Here is a 24,280-nt window from a genome sequence, read left to right on the forward strand (position 1 = left end):
GGCTATGGGATAAGGAACATTGCCACTGACCTTCACCCCAGTTTCGACAGGTACTGTACACCGGGCACCATTATTCCAATGTTTCACTAACCAGCACCCCCGCTATGTTTTTGCCGTGGATTGTGAAGCCCAATATGGATTATGCAAGCACTCAAACACTGGAATCTAAAGTGTAATCTGTGGCTTAAACTCACAACTGAATATCTCAACAAAAACCTCCTCTCTGCTTTCAATGAAAAAATAAAACAGCAGGAATTTTCAGCTCTTACTCCCTTTCATCAGAAAACTTTATTTGCTGCAATAAGTTACTTTATCATCACTATAACACATTACTCATATAACACCATAAAAATATATTTATACTGTTAAAAGAAATGTCAGAAAAACATCCATTAAATACAGGTGATCCCTTTTTTTCATTACCACTGACGCTTCTGCTGTAATAATCTCATAAAGAGCAGGAGTAATGCAGTTTCACTATGACCCAGTAAAACATCATGCCAGTGTTATAAGATACAGCATCCACGGCAGTATAAAGTAAAGTTTCTAGCACGAAGCTGAAACGAACACCTGGAAAGCTTCAAAATCAACCAAAAACAAAGCAGACTGATCTCACAACAGCTGGAAACATGTTTGGTTATTCCAACGAATATAGCAGACTCAGAATGATTTACTTTGTAAATTAAGTTACTGAAAGCAACAGGAATATTAAAAGAGAGAGAATTTTGCTGAAGTACACTGATCACTATAGTCACAGACTGCTTTCTTTAACAGTTCCAATATGTTTCTGGCCTCCTAAATATGTGTTGATCATAATTATTAACAGTCTGGTATAATAAGTAGCTTTGTTCGGAACTGTGCAGAGCTTGTCTGTGTCACTGTAGTGTATTGGTGTAGTGAAATTGTCCAGCAGATGTCACCATGGACACAGGTTGACTCTAGTTGAAACTAAGGGGTCATTCAACTTGTGCAGTTAGCTTCAAAGCATAACCCTACTTGAAAATTGGAAAAAAAAATGGAAATGTGCCAAGGATGATGTGTGCTCACAGTCAGCTGTTCTCATGTGTGGTGATTTCACTGATCCACTTCTGCACCTAGTGAAAATATCCTTTCATGGGATATAAAACTCTGACCATTGAGGGGATGTGCGCCAGTGATGTGCATCCTGCCCAGAATGCCAAGTGGCGAACCGCAAGACAATATCCTGAAGCATTGCTACTGGCCAGCATTTCTGCAACAGAAACTGTGGCACAGGCACCGTTTCAGGTCATCTCCCAAGTCAGAATTCCGAAAGAGATACTGACTGATTGGGGCACCTTGTTCATCCGTATGCAGTACCTACAAAAATGAGTCCAAGAAATGGCACCTGGTGAAGAGGCAACAGGATCATGAGCACCCAGGACTCACTCGTAGTGATGTAGTCCTCTGGAAGAGCATCTGCAGTGGAAACTGCATATAACCTTAATGTGGCAGGTTGCAATATAGTTGAACTAAACAGATTTAGTTCAACTCAATACTTGAAATGTGCAATTCACTTGTATTTTTATTTTTATTCCTATTTATTCTATTTATCCCCTTCGTATATTTTATTTATATTGTCTCTGTATTTATATATATGTGTGTGTATAACTCTGTAACTTCTGTCGGTGCTGTGCTTTTTTGGAAATCGAATTTCCCAGAGGAACCCACCCGAGGGATTAATAAAGTTCTATCTTATCTCTCTTATCTTATCTCTTATTTATTGTCCGAAGGCCAAACAAAATGCACATTTATTTCCCCAATTGGACCATTGCAGCTTTTGCTATACTGGTCCACTTGAAAGTCATATTTTATTAGATTTGTATTAGGATTTTGATTTATTACAATCAGAATGGACAAGAAGAAAGAGAAGACGGGAAGAAAGTTAACAGAAGAAGAGAGAGAGGGCACTAAAAATCTTCACCACCTGCTGAAATAAAATGTAAAAAAAAAACATGCAAAAAACTACACAGCAGGGAAACCTCAACAACAACCATCATATGCATAAGTAGCAGTAAATATTAAATATTTAATGTTACTGAGCACACACAGTGTTAATGACACATCACATGTTTAGAGGCAGCAGCCAACCAAGATTGTATGCATTTGTTTGGACACCTGTGTGTGAGTCCACACAGCCTGGCCCCCCTAGGACATGAAGCAGGCATGGAGGAGACCCGGGCCCAAGACATCTATAGGCACCCCAGAGCACGAGAGCCCCAGGAGGACCACCGCAGGGGCAGTCACACCACCCACCAAGAAAAGACCTGAGGAGAGCCCCAGACGGGGTTCACCCAGCAGCTATGGTGCAAAAGCCCCCGCCCCAGATGGTGAACAGAGAACGTGGGTGTGAGAAAACCCCATGCCTCAATCGGCCCTCTCATATGTTGTGTTTATGCATGCTGTTCTAAAGTGCATTTAAAACAGGGGAGGAGCATGGCGCCAACAACCTTCAGCCAGATAACAGCTGGTGACAGCTCGGCCCCTCCCAACACCCTAAATGTCTACATGCAATTTAAAATTGAAAAGTGGGCACAGGCACCAGAGGTGAGGCTAAATAAACAGACCGTTCTCTGCACGCCATCCAGTGTGCCTACCCCCAAGGACCTATATGAATGTGTTGTGAGAGTGTAAATAATGTGTCTAAGTTATGGAATAAAATTGAGGCACAGGTGACCAGGAGGGGAGGGCAATACCTCCCCTGCACCTCAGTGACATACCTGTACCTCAAGGCCCTGCATGTGTGTGTGTGTGTGTGTGTGGGTGGGGGGGGGGGGGGGGGAGGAGGGAGGTAATTAGAGAATAATATAAATCCCATCTCAATGAGAATGACACTGGATGAAAGAGGACATTGATAGCTACATTTTGATGTATATATTATACATGTAGGGAAAAGGTCTGGGTGTGAAAGAAGGAAAAAGAAATTCTTTTTCAGATTATTCTCCAGCCTCAGTTTTTACAGCTGATGATATCATCATGCAGTGTTGGGAAAATTCCATGAAGAATCAAATTCTTCATGAAACCTAAACTGTTCCTGTGGAAGAAAAGAGAAAAAAAAAGATGTCAAAAACACAGAATTACCGGATAAAAGTCTTGTGACTCATATAAAGTTTGATGAAAGTTTGGCCAAGTGCTAGGGCTCCAGAGTGGCCTGGGTTGGTGCAATTTTTTGGAATTTCATAAAAACTATGCAATGAATTGCTGAAAAAAATACAAGCACATATGTTCAAAAGAAGAAGAATCTAATGGTCCCTGAATGGTTTCTCTAAGTTAAACGATGTTGAAGGACTACACTGGAACAGAGGGAACACACAGGCAGGGATGACTAGACATGGAAACAGAGGGAGCAGAGAATATCATGAGGGGCAATGAGATCAAACCCTAGGACCTAGAAGTAGCAAAACTAAAACACAGACGGCAGCAGTAATTTTAAAGAATAAAAAACAAACAAAAAAACAAACAAACACAGGCATCAACTTGTAACTAACTTACTAGGCACTAAGGAAGAAAGACGGAGGGAAGTAAAGACTGAGACAATTTATTTTTGGGCTGATCACCATTTCTCGTGAACATCCTAACCTCATGAGGCATTTCTGAATATCTCACCAAGCTTGTACCACAATGATTGTACAATATACAGTTTTAAAAAGATACAAATTTCAAGAATTGTGAGAACAAATAAATTTGACAAAAATGTGGTGCTGAGATGATTCCGACAGTAGGGGGCAGCAAAGGCTAAACCTGTGTATAAAGTGCAAACGTCACATTGAGAGTCAAAGTCTACCAGCTGTGTGTGTCTGTGTATGTGCACAGTGTGTCTAGGGGGTGGGGGTTTGAGGACTTTAAAAAGATTACATTTTGTGAGCAAAACATTTTAGATGTCACATTATTTTATTTTTAAAAAATATGTTGTGTTCAAGTCTAGAGCACTGTGCTATAAAATCTGCTGCATTGAACACTAATGAACTGCCTGCCAGTATTTCTTAAAACCTGACAGATTTGCCCACGCCACTCTCTCTCTGTCTCTCACACGCACACATGCATACACACCCACACATAAACACAAGCAGAATTAATCTAGATTTAGCGGGTGGAAGATTGCTGCGCTTGATGGCGAGCCAATCTCATGACATTACATAATGCTTCCCCCCATCTGTTTTCATTAGAAGTTAATCTATACAGACCAACTGTCAGTTTCTCCTATGATCCTGACATGTCAAAATCACACACCATTCATTTTAAAACTGTTTAGTTAAAGTGCAAACTCATTATCCCAGACAGTTGTTTATCTTCAGAGTTGCACATGTGACAGCTTTTTCTTTTTTTAATGAATAAATGAAGAGCTGGCAGCAGAGCTATAGGCAGAATAGCCTCTGCTATATCTGAAACCTGAAAGTCAGGAATAACCCATTAAAAACAAGTTGGATTAACTGTAACACGTTGTAGTGTTATTGCCCTTTATAACTGATCAAAGTGTTTGTGCAAAGTAAGTACAACAAAAATATGCTTCCAATAACGTGTGTCATAGCCTCCCCTTGTTTGTTATAGCCTTGGAGTCTCTATGAGGAGCTGAGCAGAGGTTAGCTTTTTTACTTCCACACATCAACCTGATCACTTGGTTCTAATCATTCTCATTACTGACCTGCATTTAAAGACCAGCTCAAGCACTCAATCTCTACCAGATTGTCTGGCTCCTTAGTGTGGTAATGAGACGCATCTATGCTACTCCTGCAAACCTGTCATTTCTATATGCTAACTAATTTGTTTCCCCTGTTTCATGGCTGAAATGTGGAATGTTTACCAGAATTACCCACCAGTTTTCATTGAGCTCATCCGCTTCTCCGGTAAATCTTCCTTTGAACACTCAACCAACTGCTCACTCTCCATTCTTTATTTCTACGAAAAAAATGACCAGTCTCCCTCAAAATTTCTCCCTACGGTCTTGCATTAAGCTATCACACTCACATTCTCCTTCTCCCAATGGTCAACACTTGGCAAAAATCCCAACTTGGATCCCCTGGACTAAGTGCTCTCCCCTCTCTCCCATGGTCCCATGGCTTCTTGGACCCTGCTGATGTTGCGTTTCAGAATGCCACATCAACCTCTTCAGACGTTTTTTGCTGGGGGGGCGGGGGGGGGGGGGGGGGCTGTGGTGGTAATCTGATCCAGTGCTCCTTGGCCACGTCTCACTTGCTCACACTCCTCTTCCTTAGCTCACATCGTTAAATTATTTTACCCAGTGGGTCTCCTTGGAGATGAGGCTTTGGCCAGGACTGAAGCCTTTTCCCTCTTAAACCCAATTGAAACTTACCCCTTTTAATTACTTTTTGGAAGGACTTTTTAATCACCCTTTAGCAACTGAGACATAGTTAAAAGGTTATTAAATTTGAGGTAATAAGAGCATGGCTGTCAGGATGTGCAGCTGCAGATTGTGTAAGTTTTGTGTGAGGACCAAAATGCAGACAAAGGAGGCTAGACTAAAACTTAACAAATAGCGAGCTGTTTATTATGGAAGCTGAAAACCATAACTCACCGAGCAGGGCCCATCCACTTAGTTATTTCTCGAAATTACCCTGAGTACTTGGTTTTCTTATCTCACCACCTAATAAGCCCGTTCTCTTAAGATAACCCTGGTGGAAAGTCATAACACTTCTATTACTTGCTTGAAAAATGTAAAGAAACTCAAATGGTAAATGGACTGGTTCTTATCAGTGTTGGGCAAGTTACTTTGAAGTAATTAATTATAATTACTAGTTACTTCTTCAAAAAAGTAACTGAGTTACAAGATTCTAAAAGTAATTAATTACTTGAAAAGTAACTATTGCTTATGTTACGGCCCTAGCTGGGCCTCCTGAAACTGCCCTGAAACTAACCAGCATGCCTTTCGCCATGACCTAGCGAAAAAGCATCAGAAGTGTTGCTGTAAGGCCTTCTAGCTGCCTTACGGGTTCTCCATATGTGATGGCTCAAACATCTGGCTGTCACTTGAGACACTATGTTGAGGGACTTGAGCCAACCCCGTGCAGTGTTTTCAACCCATCAAAAAGGTCTTGGCAGATTTGGCAGGGTATGCCTAACTGTTATTATGGTGCATGGTAGGTATATGTTTAAAGGTTGGGTAGGACGTTCTGTGACAAACCACTGGTTTGTATTTATGGGAGGGGGTGTTACGGCCCTAGCGGGGCCTCCTGAAACTGCCCTTGTGTGGGTGTGCTTTTTCTCTCCGCCTCTTCCTCTCTTGCTACACCCCTCTGTCTCTCTCTCACTCTCCTCTCTCCCCAGGACACAGCTGCTCTTGATTAGCCTCGTTGGCCACCTGAATCCAGTCAGCAATCACCTCTGAGGCTATTTAAGCTGGGGGTGAGCTGTGAGCAGGGTGGTTTTTCTCTGGTGTTCCCACATTGGGCGTTGAAGGTGTTGGGAGAGATCCTATAGTGTGGAAGCAGTGTGCAGTGTAATTGCTTCACGTGAGTAGTGTGGGCTTGTGGGCCTCGGCAGCAGTAAAACTAGCTGCTGCTAGTAACAGGGTGAGCTTGTGGGTCCCTGGAAGTACCTCTTCGTGGTGTGGAGTTTTTTGTTTGGTTGTGTTCCGTGTTTTGCAACCTTTTTCCTTTTTCCAAGTGTTATTGGTAAAACTGCGTTGCCGGCTCTTTATGTTAAGATTATCTATAATAAAGGCTATTTTATTTACTAAACACACCTGTCTGTTTTCCTTTTCATTCTGTTTCCGGACCCATTTGTTACTGGTCCCCTCACTTGCACGCCTAGACCCCTTTGTGGGGGACGTAACAATGTGGGGGCTCGTCCGGAATATGAATGGAAGGAACAGCAATTGAGTTTTAGTGTGTTGTTTGCCGGTGGCTTGTTTAGTTGCATTGTGTCTGCTGCGCTCTCTCTCTGGTTAGCAGAGGGGAGTGTCTAGCTGAGCGTGAACTCCTCCTTCAGGCACTCATTTTTTGTTTTGCCTGTTTTATTTTCGGAATAATCCCGGGTGGGGATTAGTTCCCTGTCGGAGGTAGGCTTGTCAGTGCTTTGTGCACTTGATGCTTAGCCTTTAAAGTTGCCTCGAGCCTGGTACACTTCAGAAGCTAAGCAGGCTAAGATTTTAGTAGGTAGGTCTGGGGAGAGAGTCGGTGGTATTTTTATTTTTTGGTTAACCTGTTGCCACACATTTCCCACCTATTTTTCATTTGTGTATTGGAGGTGGTGCTGCTTTGTTGTTACTGTTATCCTCAGGTAGTTTTAGTTTTAATGGCTATTACCGTGTTTAAGGAAAACCCTTCGCTTGTCCAGCTGGACGCCTGAGGGATTTGCATGAGGTGGCATCATTTTATGGCATTTGTGTCTCCACAGCTCTGCATAAGGCTGAGCTGAAAGCTGCTCTTGTGTCTGGCTTGGTGGAGAAAGGGATAGTGGGTCTGCCAGTCTACCTGAGCATGGTGTAACGTCTCAGCCTGTTCCACAGGTGCCAGATCAAGCTGTAGCTCCTTCAGTGTCTACGCCTGTTGCTCAGGAGATCCCTGAGGACAAGCCGATGACACTGCCTCACTTCGAACCACTCTCCATAGAGTCATCAGTAGGTGCGAAGCAGGATGCTAGGCTACGTGTCCGCCTGGCTCGTCTCCAGTTGGAAAAGGAGGATCGTGAGAGGGAGTTCCAGCTAAAGGAGTTGGAGCTTAAGCGTTTAGACACAGAGCTTGCCAGAGCCAGGGAGGTTGAATTGAAAAAGGTGGAGGCGGAGACAGCTGTTAAGTTGCGACAGTTGGAACTCCAGCAGGCTTCCCTTTCTCCGGCTGCCTCCATTCGGCAGGCAGACACACCATTTGATGTAGGGAAAAACAGTCGTCTGGTTCCGGTGTTCCGCGACACTGAGGTTGACAGCTACTTCGGGTGGTTTGAACGAATAGCCACAGCCTTACACTGGCCACGGGAGTCGTGGGCCATTTTGCTACAATGTAAGCTGGTAGGTAAAGCTCAGGAAGTTTGTTCCTCATTGTCAGGTGAGGACAGTCTGACTTATGACAAGCTGAAAAGTGCCATCCTTCTAGCTTATAAGCTCGTCCCAGAAGCCTATAGGCAGCGTTTCTGGGGATTAAAAATGGGACAGGGTCAATCCTACCGAGATTATGCAAGGAAGAAAAGTATGCTTTTTGATCGGTGGTGTGTGTCCAGCAAAGCTACTGACCTGGCGTCGGTTCGTGAATTAATGCTGATAGAGGAATTTAAGAACTGCGTCTCCAAGCGCATCGCAGTATACCTCAGTGAACATAAGGTGTCCTCATTACAGCAGGCTGCAACACTGGCTGATGAGTTTGCCCTCATCCATAAAACCAGTGTCATTAAGAATGACCAACGCGACGCCTCAGTGAAGGTTGGTGATGTGCCAGCTGCACAGTACCCAAAGAGTGAGGTACTTGTGTCCCATCCCAAAGCAAAACGGAAGCGTTTTCTGTTTAAAGTCTGGCCATTTGATAGCAAATTGTGAGGCCTACAAACAGAAACAGTTGGTCTCGAGGGCTAGGAGTGTGCCAGCTAGCAAAGCTGATACAGGTGTGGTTTCAAGATCCAAAACAAAGCTCTGTTTCTTCTGCCACAAACCTGGCCACCTGATTGCTCACTGTTCGAAAGCCAACTCAAGGCAAAATCGATCTGCTTTCAAAAGAGTGAACTGTGGTTCGCAAACAGACAAAGTTGCCAGTCCTAGGCAACAATTGGAGCATAATTGCTCAGTGGTCTCATTTGGTGAATGTCAGAGGTCGACTAATTCTGAGCTGCCACCTGTTGACCATCTTCCAGATGACCTACAGTGTGACAGATTGTGTGTGACACAACCATTCCAACCTGCACCTCTGGCTAACCAGCATGCCTTTCGCCATGACCTAGCGAAAAAGCATCAGAAGTGTTGCTGTAAGGCCTTCTAGCTGCCTTACGGGTTCTCCATATGTGATGGCTCAAACATCTGGCTGTCACTTGAGACACTATGTTGAGGGACTTGAGCCAACCCCGTGCAGTGTTTTCAACCCATCAAAAAGGTCTTGGCAGATTTGGCAGGGTATGCCTAACTGTTATTATGGTGCATGGTAGGTATATGTTTAAAGGTTGGGTAGGACGTTCTGTGACAAACCACTGGTTTGTATTTATGGGAGGGGGTGTTACGGCCCTAGCTGGGCCTCCTGAAACTGCCCTTGTGTGGGTGTGGTTTTTCTCTCCGCCTCTTCCTCTCTTGTTACACCCCTCTGTCTCTCTCTCACTCTCCTCTCTCCCGAGGACACAGCTGCTCTTGATTAGCCTCGTTGGCCACATGAATCCAGTCAGCAATCACCTCTGAGGCTATTTAAGCTGGGGGTGAGCTGTGAGCAGGGTGGTTTGTCTGGGAGAGATCCTATAGTGTGGCAGCATTGTGCAGTGTAACTGCTTCACGTGAGTAGTGTGGGCTTGTGGGCCTCGGCAGCAGTAAAACTAGCTGCTGCTAGTGACAGGGGGAGCTTGTGGGCCCTTGGAAGTGCCTCCTCGTGGTGTGGAGTTTTTTTGTTTTGTTTGTTTTTTTTTTGTTTTTTTTTTTGTTTGGTTGTTGTGTTCCGTGTTTTTGCAACCTTTTTCCAAGTGTTATTGGTAAAACGATGTTGCCGGCTCTTTATGTTAAGATTATCTATAATAAAGACTATTTTATTTACTAAAAACACCTGTCTGTTTTCCTTTTCATTCTGTTTCCGGACCCATTTGTTACTGGTCCCCTCACTCGCACAGTGTTGGGGAGTAACGGAATACATGTACCGCCGTTACGTATTTAGAATACAAAATATGAGTAACTGTATTCCGTTACAGTTACCGTTTAAAAAGGTGGTATTCAGAATACAGTTACTTTGTTGAAATAAATGGAATACACTGGGGTACTTTCCTGTTTCATTTTGTCGCGGGTCAGGACTGTTTGGGTTTTGTTTGACAGCTACGTTCTTTTGTTCCAGGCGGCAGCGTTACGGTTGCCATGGTTACAGGGCGACGCTCTCTCTCTCTGCGACTTTTCGTTGTTGTTGTTGTTGTGCTAAGCTAACAGGCAGAATGCTACAAGCATAGCTCTAAAGAATGTAGCATCATGTTCAGTGTAGTCCGTGCTGCTGGGAGAATGGACTGCCATACACGTTATGTGTCTGTGAGCGCTAGGAGGGAGAAAAAGGGGAGTGGAAAGGTACGAGCAGTCATCGAGCAAAAACGGGAGCTGGAAGCATGTAAATATAATAATAACCACTGCAGCCAAGAAGAGTGCCTGACGAGCCCAGTTGTAAGTAAGCTATTAAGACTCGACTGTACACTGTGTTCGTGTTTTCCTCCGAAAACGACAAGTTCCGTTGGAGCAGCCTTTCAACGCCTCTCTCTGTCTGTCGCAAGAAAAGTTGACCCACACAACAAAGTAGTGATGGGATTTCCGGCTCTTTTTACAGATCCGGCTCTTTCGGTTCGGCTCACTAAAAAGAGCCGGCTCTTTCGGCTCCGAACCGGCTCTTCAGGTTGTTTTGTTGCTTTAATTAATTTATTATTAACAATAATATAAAATTATGCACAAAAGGAATTACTAACGTAAAAAAAGTGGTTTTATTTATATATGTTTATATATAAATATATGCGGTGGCCCCTAGAGACAAAACACGTACTGTGGCGGACCACCAGGTGGCTCCACTCACACACAAGTTGAAAGGAAGTGTGGGGGTGGAGATTTTGGCACTGACTATATGTGAAGTTCTGTCAGTTAATAAAGTTGTTGGAGTGAGACACTGAGACCTCTCCTGTCGTTGTTAATTACCTCCACATTGGTGACCCCTGTAGTGAACATGCTAAGGCTCGACGACGAAGCCAGCTCTGGCCTGGAAGCATCGGCGGCCGCCGGACCTTCACCTCCGCCGATGGCTGCGTTTGCTGTGGCGCTTAAATTGCCGGATTTTTGGCTTCACGATCCTCCTTCATGGTTCATGCACGTAGAAGCTCAGTTTGCTCTTCGTGGAGTTTCAGCCGACGACACCAAATACCACCATGTGGTGGCCTCACTTGACCCGCTGTCAACCCGCCGTGTGATGACTCTCCTCCGGGATCCCCCAGCCCAGGGCAAGTACGCCGCCCTCAAGGGGCTGCTGCTGCGGCGTTACTCCCTCTCTGATGCTGAGCGGGCCGAGAAACTCCTTTCCATCGCGGGCCTGGGCGACAGCACCGCCCTCGAGCTCATGGAGAGCATGCTGTCCTTGCTGGGCGCGGAGGACGGAGGATTTCTCTTCACCCACCTCTTTCTTCGACAGCTGCCGGCTCCAGTGCGCGCTGGCCTTGCCAACTCCCCGCTATTGGCCACGAAGGATTACCGCTCCCTTGCGGAAGAGGCGGATCGCATCCTCCTGGCTACCAGGACTTTCGGCGTCCAGACGGTTATTCAGGACCCACCAGCGTTTTCCCCCGCCCCCTCACCGATGCTCCAGGGGCCCTCCGACTCGTCCAAAACACAAACCAAAACAACTCCAAAACACATTTCTAGCATGAACTGAACTTCCAAAGCAGAGCTACTAGATCACTTAAATTACACAATTGAAAGCATGTGTGTATTGTTTGTGTATTTATACACAGGCGCATATATATATATATATATATATATATATATATATATATATATATATATATATATATATATATATATATATATATATATATATATATATATATATATATATATATATATATTTTTTTTCATTCATTCATTCCTCACGACCAAGCGATTGATGATCGGGAGCTGGTCGTGAGGTGTCAATCGCTTCTCGTTACCCCACGTATACTATACGACGCACGATGAAGGCCAAAATCGGGCCGATCGCCAAAACGATCGCACGACTCAAAAATCGGCTCAAAATGGGCCAAAAATCGCACAGTGTGAGCCCAGCATTAGTCAGAGGTCCCTTTACTACAGTTCGGAGTCGCGGACCTTCAGTAATAGTAATAAATCACACAGCAATAGTACATTCACGTTGTTGTAAAAAGCATGATAATATTGTAGCGGGTCAGGGCTGTTCGGGGTTCTGCTTGTACAGTTATGTTTTGTGTATGTTGCCATGGTGACGGGTGACGCCCTCTCGCTGCGACGGTGTGTCCTTCCGGGGTCAGAGGGCGCCCTATGTGTGTTGTGGTTGCCGCGCTGAGCAGTTAGCTAGTGGCAGTGTGTTCTTCTGCAAATGTAATAAACGGCTGTGCTCCCTGGCTAGCTCACGGGAAGCAAGACCAAACGATACCTCCGTCTCCTCCTTGTCTGAACTCGCCACAATATATTAAGTAATCCAAAGTATTCAGAATACGTTACTGTCATTGAGTAACGTAACGGAATAGGTTACAGAATACATTTTGGGGCATGTATTCTGTATTCTGTAATGGAATACATTTTAAAAGTAACCTTCCCAACACTGCACTCGCACGCCTAGACCCCTTCGGGGGGGACGTAACAACTTAACTTTAAAAAATGTTTAAAATACACAATACTCATATTATGGTAGGTTCTGCAAATCACGTACTGAATTATTCTGAATTTATAAACAGCGAAACACTATTCTACTGAAACTGCCATCTGAAATGTCTTATAGAAGTTATAGTATATTATCTATAAACGTACCTGTCCGCTTGTTAATTACTTAATCACGTGGAGGCAAGGACCTCGCAGCACAAGCATACTCCCAACCTATTGTAAGATTGTGCTGTACATTATTATATATATATATAGTGTATTTTTTTATTAGTAAAAAACGAAGTCACAAGCAAAAGGAGAAAACACCATGGCACATGTTTAAACAAGGAAAGTTTATTCATCTAATAAAATAGACATAACATTATTTTTTTTTTCACCCAAAAAACATATTCAAAGCACCATATCAGCCCGATATCACACAGTACTGTCACATGAAACAGAAGATCTGCAGAGCGGCCAATCATAATGAAGCAGGTCATTATTTGTTCTTGATTTAAGCTGTTCTTCATATTTCTAGCCACCAGATCTCGCTAAAGAGGACAGTTTTGAAAAGCTTCGAGAAGCTTCAGTACTTCGGAACGCTTCATTTGGCCATCACCAGTATTATATCTAAATCTTTCACTTTCCTGTTGCTAATAAAATTCTAATTCTTTGGTAATGATTTACTTCCAGACTAATGCCATTACCGTTTCTAACAGTGATGTGCGCACTCCTTGCGTAGCCTCAGATTTCACTTCCTGTTTACGTTCCGTAAATGACGTCACGTCGATAAGGTTAGAGAAACCGTTTCAAAACCTAAACAGCAGAGAAGTTGAAAAATATCCCATCATTACTGAAACACGTTCTGTCTCACTTGCAGACTGGAGCACCGGTGCGAGAGCGGGACCTTCGGTTTGAGCTGTATCGCTCAGATTTAAGAACGAAGCAAGCTACCCGGGCTGCTAAGCGAAGCTAACGCTAATATTTGAAAGCTAGGTATTTGAAAACGAAAACAATACAACTTCAAGACAGTGCCCAGTTTCTTTAAGGATGGAGAGCAAATACAACCTTAAGAGTCCAGGTAAGCCTGATCCCAAAACAACTTCTACAGCTTTCAGAACCCTAGGATAAATCCTACAGCTAAAATCCAACACTTTAATGTTTCTTAATTAGCTTAACTGTTATTAGCCTCCGTCCCAATCTAAATGTTTACACTGGCACCTTTATTTGGTATTTTTTCTGAGTTCTTTCTGTTGTGTGGGATGCTTTATTTTTTTTTTAGACTCTTCGGTATTCAGAGCAAACCATCTGTCTGTTGAAACTGTACCGGCTGGCTCTGTCCCTGCACTTTTCGTGTTGCGGAGTTCTTTGACGTTACACACGTAATTAAGGACACGTCTGCGTGTTCAGCGTTGTCGTTAGCTGCTTGTGTAATATTAGTGATCATGGGGACGATTTAATCGGCTGATTTTGAAGGTTGACTTTAAGAAACATAGCGAGCATGCTGGTGGTGTGCAACCCACAGCAATAATACGTAATGTTTATTTTAAAAAAGTTTTAAAACAGTATATGTATTTTTATGACTTTCACTTTCGTAAGAAGAAGATTTAAATGAGTCACGGAAATGGGAATGAAAAATATTGTGCACTTTGCAGTATATTGCACAAAGTCTTTAACGCTGAATATAAATCATGTCTTATGTCGTGATTATGATAGTTGCATTTTGCGTGCATGGCTCAAAGCTGTTCTGGCAGGGTCAAAACTTGGCCAGCTGTCCAAAACCTTTTCACTGATCCCTGATAATGAGTGTTTAGAGGTGAGCCTTATAGTTTCTCAGTTTTCACTGGGACAGAAATGAACTGAAATCAGAAACATCTTTATTTGTGCTCACAAACAAGGAATTGGACTCCAGTGTTCCAGGTTAACTGGTTTTTACGTTAACTCTCTATGTTCCGCAGATCAAATGGTCTTCTCACTTTGCCAGTGTGTCTTGCGGTTTCACAAGAAAGGGCAACATCTCCAGCTCGTACAAATGCCTATGTGTCTCAACATTAGCTTCAGGCAACAATTAAATTATCTCAATTAAAAAAAAAAAGAAAAAAAAAGAAACATAACTAACAAGCTGACATTTTCCTTATGACACCACCGATCTGCTTGAAGGACCCTCAGTCATGCATGCATCCTGTTCACCTGTCAGCTGTCTAACGTCTGCTGCTGATGTAGGAAACATGCCCACATTAACTGGTGTTAGACACAGTTTAGTGGGCAGCTGCGTCCTCAACATAATGTAATGTCATCACAATGGCTTGTTTCCTGAGTGCAGAGCTGCTGGAGATTGTGTTTCCCCTCAGAGTGACTGATCTGGGTTAAAAATGAGATTTAAAACGAGGAGCGATGAACACTGAGATAACTACAGAGCACTTCATAAGCGAACTTGTTGCTTTAATGAGAATTTGTTCTGCCACCGATTTGATCAAATGGACTAAATAGCATCCTCTCAAGATGTGAGTATGTTCAGGAAACTCACCCAGGTTTCTTAATAGACACATAGGTAATAGACACAGGCAATTGATGGTTATTTTGAAAAAGAAACCCTCTTTAAATCTCCACAATGCTGAGTAAGTGTATTTGTAATGTTTTAATACATCAGCAGGTTGTGGCATGAAGTGCTAAATGCACTTGTAAATGACCATTTCTGTGAAACTTTGGTTATTATGTTGATGGGTTTTCATGAATGGTAGGATGATCCATTGCAATGAATTATGGGACAGCATTGTTTCTTCTCCCTTCACAACAAATGACTGTAGAAAAGATGCATGACCTGGCTGCACTTCCTTCCATAGTACAAAAATGAAGTCAAAATTTCCCACTTGTGGGAGCTGCCGTATTGCACGTTTGGAGTCAGTCTGTGCAGTAGTGACTCGAGGTGGAATAGCTGTGTCACCTGCTGGATGTGACCGTGAACACGCCCCCCCTTCACTTTTTACGTAGCCCATCTTCTCCAGGTTATCTGCTGATGGGTTTACTGCGACTAACGACTCGTTAAATTAAATACAACCACAAAGTTTTGTTAGTATAAGCTTCTAATGAAGTGTTATTTTTAGCTGGTGAACTGGTGACTCACTGGACTGACAAGCTGGAGTCAAACGCACTGTTTATATATTTACTTTTTCCTCCCTCGTCTCCTCATCGGCCAGGTATACAGAGCGATGCAGTCAACTTGCAAAGCAGTCCACGACATGCAATCGGCTGTATTTTATGCAATAAAATGGTGTCGTCTTTGTCCCAAGCACACCCAAACAATTTAAAACATGTGGTTGCTCCATCACACCGCAAACATAACCGGGTTTCTCACTATAGAATGATCAGGAATCCTGGCATCCATCAGCGTGTACATAGAAACAAAAATCTCCACATCAGTCTTGTTTGCTTACATTTCTGTACCGTCATAAGATGGTACTAAACATGCTCTAAATCTTTTAAACAATTAGAGCGTTAAACCTTTGACGGTTTTTGAGAGCAGGTCTTTATACCTGTAGCGCTTTAGGTCTCCTTTTTTAGCTAAATGCTATAATAGTAGTGACAGCGGTAGACGTGCGCACAGTCTGGAGATGCTTTTTCTTTTCATTCTCTTGTCTATGCCTTTCACGTCTTTGGTGTTAGCTTGTTATTATGTAACAGTGTCTCTTTTTATCCCTTTGGACCTGGTGTGAGTCATTCCTAGTGGCAAATAGTCAACATTTGTGTTGCATAAGATGATTTGGCATATAAGGATTATCACCTTGGGCCTGTTACTGGACTTCTGCAGAGACAGTTGTGTGGGAAAGGCTTTTCTTGTCATCTCTTCCTACTATGGGGGTAGTTGCAGTTCTGGAGGTAGAGCAGGTTATTTACTAAATGGATAGGTTGGTGGTTCAATCCCTGGCTGCTCCATTGTGCATGCCAAATCTGCTTGGGGCAAGATACTAACCCCATGTTGCTCTCTGATGCATCTATTGGAGTATGTGTCTGAATGTTGGATAGAAAGCGCTTTGAGTGTTCAGTTTGAGGAGAAAAGCATCTTACAAGAACCAGTTTATGTACCATTTAAGACAGAGCCAAAAATGGAAAATGAATATGAAACTCAGCAGGCAATAAGGAGCAGTGTAGTTCCTGTCAGTGTCTCCAGGCACAGATACGTTAAATGAGAGAATGTCATAATGAAATCCAAGAAAAACCATGTTAATTTCACTATCATTTTCGTTGTCATTGCATTGTCAACTCTAACTATCACCACCTTTGAATTCTATCTTATCTTATCTCCCCATCTTTAGCTTGCATGTAACAGAGCTTTTTTTTTTTTTTTTTTTTTTTTTTTTTTTTGGGAAGATAAATTTGAAAAAAGATAATTTTCCAGAAATTGTGTGGCGACATATCTGAATGAATGCAGTAGTAACTATAAATATAGCACTATGTTTTATGCTTTGTAGTGTTTTGGACTCAACGATATTGGCAAAAAATGAAATCATCATTGATCACAATTTCTTTGAGTGCCAATGCAATGGTAGTGCAAGAGGATTTTGTTGTTGGTCAGTTATTTAAGACCCGAGCAAATATGGAATTTATATTATAGTATTGGCCAAAAAAAAAAAGTCGCCACCAAAAAAAGGTCACACACTCTAATATTTCATTAGACCGCCTTTAGCTTTGATTGCGACACACATTCTCTGTGGCATTGTTTCAATAAGCTTCTGCAATGTCACAAGATTTATTTCTATCTAGTGCCCATCACTCTGGAACAAGGTAAATCTGGACTCACCAGACCACATGACCTTCTTCCATTGCTCCAGAGTCCAATCTTCATGCTCCCTAGCAAATTGAAGCCTTTTTTTCCGGGTTGCCTCACTGATTAGTGGTTTTCTTACGGCTACACAGCGGTTCAGTCCCAATCCCTTGAGTTCCCTTTGCATTGTGTGTGTGGAAATGCTCTTACTTTCACTTTTAAACATAGTCCTGAGTTCTACTATTGTTTTTCTTTGATTTGATTTCACCAAATGTTTAAGTGATCGGCAATCACGATCATTCAGAATTTTTTTTCAGGCCACATTTCTTCCTCGAAGACGATGGGTCACCGCTATCCTTCCACTTTTTAATAATGCGTTGGACAGTTGTTAACCCAATTTTAGTAGTTTCTACAATCCCCTTAGATGTTTACTGTGCTTGAAGCATGACAATGATTTGACCCTTCTCAAACACACTAATATCTTTTCCACGACCCTGAGATTTGTGTGTGTGTTATTGATATGTTGAACTGAGTAACGATATCCAATGATACTTAGCAAAAAATCATGCAAGTCTATGCTTCTGGGGTTAAACACCATTTTATACACCACACCAACTGCCTTGCTATCTGGTAATGTGATAGTGTCGTTACCATTACAGTATTTGCATGCTACAGTGTTAAATAATAATGTTATACTTTTACTGGTTATAAATGAAAGTTTCTTATTTGTTTACCGTAACTACCATGTTAATAAGTAATTTCATTACAGCCAGAGTAAAAATGCTAAGCTAAAACATCAAATAACACAGTAAACAAAGCTTACTGGAAGATGTTGATGAAGCTGTTAATACCTCACTTTCATCATCATCCTCCATACAGTTCTTAGAAACTGACATACCAAAGTTGGCTTTCAGGCTGTCAGCCTTTAGATATACATTACATTGCCAAAATTATTTACTCATCTGCCTTCAAACATGAACTTGAGCTGCATCCCAGTAGTAATCCAGGATTTAATACAATGTCGGTTCACCCTTTGTGGCTCTAACTGCTTCAACTCTTCTTTGGCAAATGTTTAGCTGGCTTAAGCACATTTACTCAGGGCCTTATTGATGTGATATTCTTCTGCTGCCACGGCTGTGTGTCTGTGAAAAAGGCGTTTGCTCTGTGTTGTGGTGTCCTGATGACACACAATTTCACGAGACTCAAACCTTAAATACTGATTCATAGACATTGTCCCCCATTAATGATGGACATTTCTAAGTCTAAGAAAACTAGCTTGTTATTTTTCATATTCTCCGCAAGTCAAAGTAAATAGTTTTTAAAGGTGAAATATAAAAGTAAAATCAGATGTAGTCATTTATACATTTGACTCCAGACGGCTGATAAATTTGCAAGAAAGAAAGATTAGGTCATTGTGTGTAGAGTTTTGAGGTGAAAAATGAATTGAATCGGTTTAGGAATAAGGGTGTAACATGACAAAACATGGTACAAGTGAAGTGGTGTAAATGCTTTCCAGATGTACTGTAGCTTTCCGTGCAGGTGGTAACCTTTTTTTTTCCTTTTTCTTTATTTCTTTTGATGGAAAGCGGTGAAGAGGCTGATGAAGGAGGCTGCTGAACTGAGGGATCCCACAGAGCACTATCATGCCCAACCACTAGAAGTAAGTTTGGCATTTTTATGCTATTACTTTACTCTATAGTCTAACAATGCATGACAATGAAAATATAAGCAGGCAATGCAGCTACTTTTACGCTACTTTTACACTACTAGGTACTACTAGTTTTGATAGCCTTCAAGTTACAGTGTGTAAAATTTTCACCTATAGATATCAGTTGCAGTTTGTAGTGAGCTTGACTGCAGGTCAAAATTGGTGTGAAATCAAAGACGTGACCTGGGATTTTCAAACTGATAGAATATGGTTATTAAAGTTCTCCGAATTCTCTTTGAATTTTGTGACCTCACGGTCAGAAGTCAAGTTTTCTGAAAATCTTTTATATAAGATAACCCATACTTTTAGGCCTTTTAAATCTCACTATATATCCCTGTCTTGTCTCAGCTGGGGTCCTCATTTAGTGTCACAATCCTCAAGCTAATACAAACACAAACACACTCCAGTAAGTTCATTGGATTTAATACTTAGTTTCACTTTCATAAGTGATAGATATACGCTGGCTATGACTTCTGAAAATATTTGTCTAGTGGTCAATAGAGATGTTTAGCTCTGCAAGTCACTTTTTATTTCTTAGCATATTTTTTTCTTATTTCAAATCAGCTGATAATATCAGATAATCAGCTGTATAAAGCCCTCTTGTTCCACAGTTGCGATAGGGATCATGTCTTTAGTGATATAATAGGCTACTGTGGCTTTAAGATGGTTTGTTTCGGGGCAGGAGGCTGGGAAGACGTCGCGGTCTGGGATACAGCACGCAGGTTCAAGCACTGTGGCGCTGTTGTAAATGGTGAAAATGATTGGTAGAGCTCGAACCTTTTGTCGGGACGCTTTTTCGTCATTCTCTACAGAATACATTATTCTGCTGCTCATCTGACACTTTGAATCCAAACCATCTTCAAATATTTGAGCCGTTGTTTTTCTTTTTACCAACCAGCTACTCTGCGATAGCTACTGTGTCCATCTGGTCGCTGCCTGCAGGTGAAGCGATGGGCGAGTTGTGTTCAGTGAGAAATAGAGGCGGGGCAGAGTGACGTGTAGAGACAAGCCTGGACGAGAGAGACTGGCTCCACAAGTATAATTATAGCAAACGTAGACTATATCGATATAAACGATAGTGTCACATCTTATATGTCGTATCAAAGTATATGGATTTTTTTTTTTTAAACTTGATTTTTCGCCCAGTCCTACCTTCTGTTGTCTTCTCAGACAGAAATATGTTCTTAAAATTAGGGCTGGGCCATATCACACCGTTCATGGTAATACCGGTATAATGTTGGGCAACGATAAGAAAATGAAATATCGTGATAGAATATGGGTAAAACGTGCATGCGCAGTGCCTTTGTTTTCATACGCACATGGCGGCGACGCAGAATGAGAAGGGCGAAAGCGGATCGTTGAATGAAACAGATGAACCAGAATTGGTTTGTAAAAATGCTGCAACTTCAGTGGTGTGGAACTGGTTTAGCTTTCATCCGTCAGATACACAACAAAGCACTATTTTTGGTAGAGCATGCTAGCGGGCCGTCGTTATTACCGTGTTGTTTGGAAAATACAGCACACTTTAAATCAATCCTTTGATTTTTCTGAAAATCAGCAGTGTCCTTTATAATCCCGTGTGCCTTATGTATGAATTCTGGTTGTGTTTACTGACCTCGAAACGATTTTATGTACACGGCGCTCGAAAATCTGTCAAACGTTTTAGTACGACTTTGCTAAGCTACGAACCCGCACCGCTTGATGGATTGTCGGAGCATTACGGCTATCGTAGGCAGGAGCCTGGCGGAGTGATACGTACTGCGCTTTAACATAATGTTACCGTATTGTGTGTGTATAACCTCTTTTTAAGTTTTGTGGATATTATACATGGTCATGCTGAGGATATGTCGGCCTTTTGGTTAAACTGTCAGCAAGGAATTTGCATTTGCACTGTTAATTTTTTATATAACTTTAATGCACATAAAAAAACAGCTGCTTGTTTAAGTGAAAATACATTGATGTTTTTTTTTCTGCACCCATAAAGTTGTGGATTTGTAAAGTGTTTTGTCTAGTGTCAATTATATCGTCAGCTATGTCGTTATCGCAAATTTTCAAATATATATCGTGATAAATATTTTTGGTCATATTGCCCTGCTCTACTTAAAATGATATTTCCTTCTTTCTGCAGGACAATCTCTTTGAGTGGCACTTTTCTGTTCGTGGTCCTCCAGACTCTGATTTTGATGGTGGGGTTTACCACGGCAGGATCATACTTCCCCCAGAATACCCCATGAAACCTCCCAGCATCATCCTACTCACAGTAAGATGCAGATGAAGATCACATCTTAGCTGCATTTGATTATTCTCCTGATGCAGCAGATAATCAAAAAGCTGAAAAAGCAATTTTTAAGAACAGACAACTTTCCCAACCTTATACACTGACCATGTTTGGCTTCACACATAACTGCAAGGCACATTCTCTAAAATGAACATTATCAAAAATAAATATCGTTCTAGGCTTACCAGTGAGCATATGTATGGCCCTGATTCCATTCAAGCCCAGGCTTACACACCTGGAGGAACAAGCTAGAGCTCAATTTTCTTTTGAAACAGTCAGGGAGTTGAACGTAATAGGGGAAGAAAGTGAGCTTCCAGGACAGTTCAGGTGTTAAGATTAAGGATGTTCCTGGCCAGGAAAAAATGAGACTGACTGACTAGTCTAAAACTATGAAGTTCAATTTTAAAATCATTTCATGGAAATTTCAAAAACTAATAACAAAGGCATTGTAAACAATTTACCCCATTCTTCAATAATGAATCATGCCGCTTAACTTTTCGTTTTGTGCGTTATCAACATTACACGTACATTATATTCAGCATTATACAACATTATACTTTAAACAGTTAAAACAAACCTGCTGCAACAGGGAAGCCCAAACCTCCCTCTTGCTGCCACCTCCAGCTTATCCGAGGAAACTTCAAGCCTTTCCCGGGCCGGCCGATAGATGTCGTAAGATCTAGAAATTTTTAACAATTAGATTCAATTGCTAGTAAGTAAGGTTGGGTGACTGGACGAATATATTGCCCATCGATGATAGACTGAGCCTTTCACCGATCGTTTTTACAAGACCAATTTATTTATTTGCCCGTGAGTAAGTTTGCTGATAATGTTGACTGAAGCTAGGGAGAAGCAGTCAACAGAAAAAATAATAGCGCCCATCAAAAAGTCTGCGCCTGCGTGAGTATATTGCCTTTTGTCGGTTATTGGACCGGCGAATGTCAGTTGGAAAATTTTTACATATCGCCCAACCTTAGCACAAAGTCTGGTACCGACTAGTGACAACAGCGACCATTAATCAAACATTAGTAGAGTCAAGATGTAAAAGAGAACGAGGGACATTCAAGCTTCTCCCTTTATTGTGTTTTTCACTTTAATTAAAACATTGAATGCATAACTTTTAACATTTCATTTTTTTCTCTTATTTTAAAATCCAGCTCTAATTTTACTTATAAAACAGGGGGAATCGATTAACTCGCACACACAGTGGGGGAAATTTAATTTTATCCCATGCTGAATTCCTCTCATACAAAAAAGAATAGTTTCATATTTTAATGGTAATTTCATTTTAATGTTGAGAGATGGAATGTCAGTAAAAAAAATAAAAAATAATAATAAAAAAGTTGAAAATGGATTTGAATGTCATTGAGTGAAATAAGTATTTGACCACCAACCAGAATCCTCACGTTGGGAGGAAGTCCTGTGGTCAGGAAACCCAAATCAAGGCTGGACTAGGCTGCATGACCATAAGGAAGGCGCTTATTGAAAACGGATCAAATATTTATTTCAGTCAGTTATAGATCTTTATGTAATGTGTGGATTTTTGTTTATATGAAACAACCACAAAAATGAGACTGTCGAAATTAAAAAATTCACAAGATCAAATCATCCTTTTCCCACTATATTCAGGCAGCTGTGCGGTACATGTTTTAATGACTGATAAAAGTTAGAATTTGTTGTGAGAAAACTGTGTTCACATGTTTTCACTGACACCAGCTACTATTTTATTGGTTCTTTGTTGAACCAAATTTTTAATTAGATTTTTGTTTGAAAGCTCTGACATTTGCACAGTAGTAGCCTCATTTTTATTTGTTAATACTGCTCAAAACTTTTATGTCAGTTTGTGTTCATAGGTTTTGAGAAATATGTGCTGTGCCTCTGTTTTCCCATACGTACCAATACCACTTTCTTTTTATTCCCTTCCATTAGCCAAATGGGAGATTTGAAGTTGGGAAGAAGATTTGTCTGAGCATCTCTGGCCACCATCCCGAGACCTGGCAGCCCTCTTGGAGTAGTAAGTATAGGAGACAAGATCCCAGTTCTCCATACGTATCTTATTCCCTGAGGTAATCTAAGTATTTAGAGCAGGGGTGCTCAATCCCAGTCCTCGAGAGCTACTGTCCTGCAGCTTTTAGATGCATCCCTACTCCAACACAGCTGAATCAAATGTTTGATCACCTCTTCAGCATGCCATCAAGTTTGGAGAAGGCCTGATAACAAGCCATTCGTTTGATTCAGCTGTGTCGGAACAAGGATGCATCTAAAAGCTGCAGGACAGTAGCTCTCGAGGACTGGGATTGAGCACCCCTGATTTAGAGGTTGCATTTGGAAATAAGCTCCACAAAAGAATTTGTAGAGCTGTGAAATGAGATGTGTAGGAAAAGTACTGAAATGATCATCACTAATTAATAGCACTGATGTCTTGCATGCAAAACCATCCAGGTAAGCACTGATGCTCTAATGCTGTTAATTGGTACAGAAGTATTCCTGATTTCCTATTTTTGTTGTATGTTTGTCACGCTTCAAAGTTTCAGATCATCAACCAATTTTAAATGTTAGACAAAGATGACACGAGTAAACACACCATGCAGTTTCTAAATGAAGGTGTTCATTATTAAGGAGGAAACAGAGGAACCCACCCGAGGGATTAATAAAGTTCTATCTTATCTTATCTTAACAATCCAAACCTACATGGCCCTGTGTGAGAAAGTGATTACCCGCTAAACCGAATAACTGTTTGTGCCACTTTTAGCAGCAACATCTGCAATCAAGCGTTTTCAGTAACTGGCAATGATTCTTTTACAGCTCTGCCCACTCATCTTTGCTGAATTGTCATAGTTCAGCCACATTGGAGGGTTTTCGAAAATACACCTTCTTTTTAAGGTCATGCAACTGCTCCTCAGTCAGATTCAGGTCAAAACTTTGAATGGGCCACTCCAAGGTTTTCACTGTGTCAGTAAGTCATTCAGAGATGGACTAGCTGGTCTGTTTTGGATCATTGCCTTGCTGCAGAACCCAGTTGCGCTTCAGCATTTTCTCAAGGTCATC

At 41.7% G+C, this 24,280-nt stretch overlaps 1 protein-coding gene and 1 long non-coding RNA gene across 5 annotated transcripts in view; one reads left to right on the forward strand and one right to left on the reverse strand.

Annotated features, from left to right (window-relative positions):
* Window positions 1–1,810: 1,810 nt before the first annotated feature.
* Window positions 1,811–5,125, reverse strand: LOC145420691 (uncharacterized). Its single transcript, XR_013902006.1, has 2 exons — window positions 4,833–5,125; window positions 1,811–3,052 (listed from the first exon to the last, which is right to left on the reverse strand). It is a non-coding gene; the product is annotated as an uncharacterized LOC145420691 (long non-coding RNA).
* A 1,272-nt stretch (window positions 5,126–6,397) lies between these two features.
* The window catches only part of ube2j1 (ubiquitin-conjugating enzyme E2, J1), a 48,024-nt gene continuing 30,141 nt past the window's right edge, over window positions 6,398–24,280 (forward strand). Inside the window, exons 1-5 of one of the 4 annotated variants that reach the window (XM_026194542.2) lie at window positions 6,470–6,485; window positions 13,365–13,565; window positions 18,833–18,906; window positions 21,083–21,214; window positions 23,162–23,246. In XM_026194542.2, coding sequence (XP_026050327.1) covers window positions 13,535–13,565; window positions 18,833–18,906; window positions 21,083–21,214; window positions 23,162–23,246 — 322 coding nt within the window. In that variant the 5' untranslated portion in view covers window positions 6,470–6,485; window positions 13,365–13,534. Of the gene's footprint in view, window positions 6,486–12,826; window positions 13,566–18,832; window positions 18,907–21,082; window positions 21,215–23,161; window positions 23,247–24,280 lie in introns of those variants that run through there. The other 3 variants (XM_026194541.2, XM_026194543.2, XM_026194540.2) reach the window with 3 other exon arrangements.

The sequence above is a fragment of the Astatotilapia calliptera genome, chromosome 15 (genome assembly GCF_964374335.1).
Source record: "Astatotilapia calliptera chromosome 15, fAstCal68.1, whole genome shotgun sequence".
Lineage (NCBI taxonomy): Eukaryota > Metazoa > Chordata > Actinopteri > Cichliformes > Cichlidae > Astatotilapia > Astatotilapia calliptera.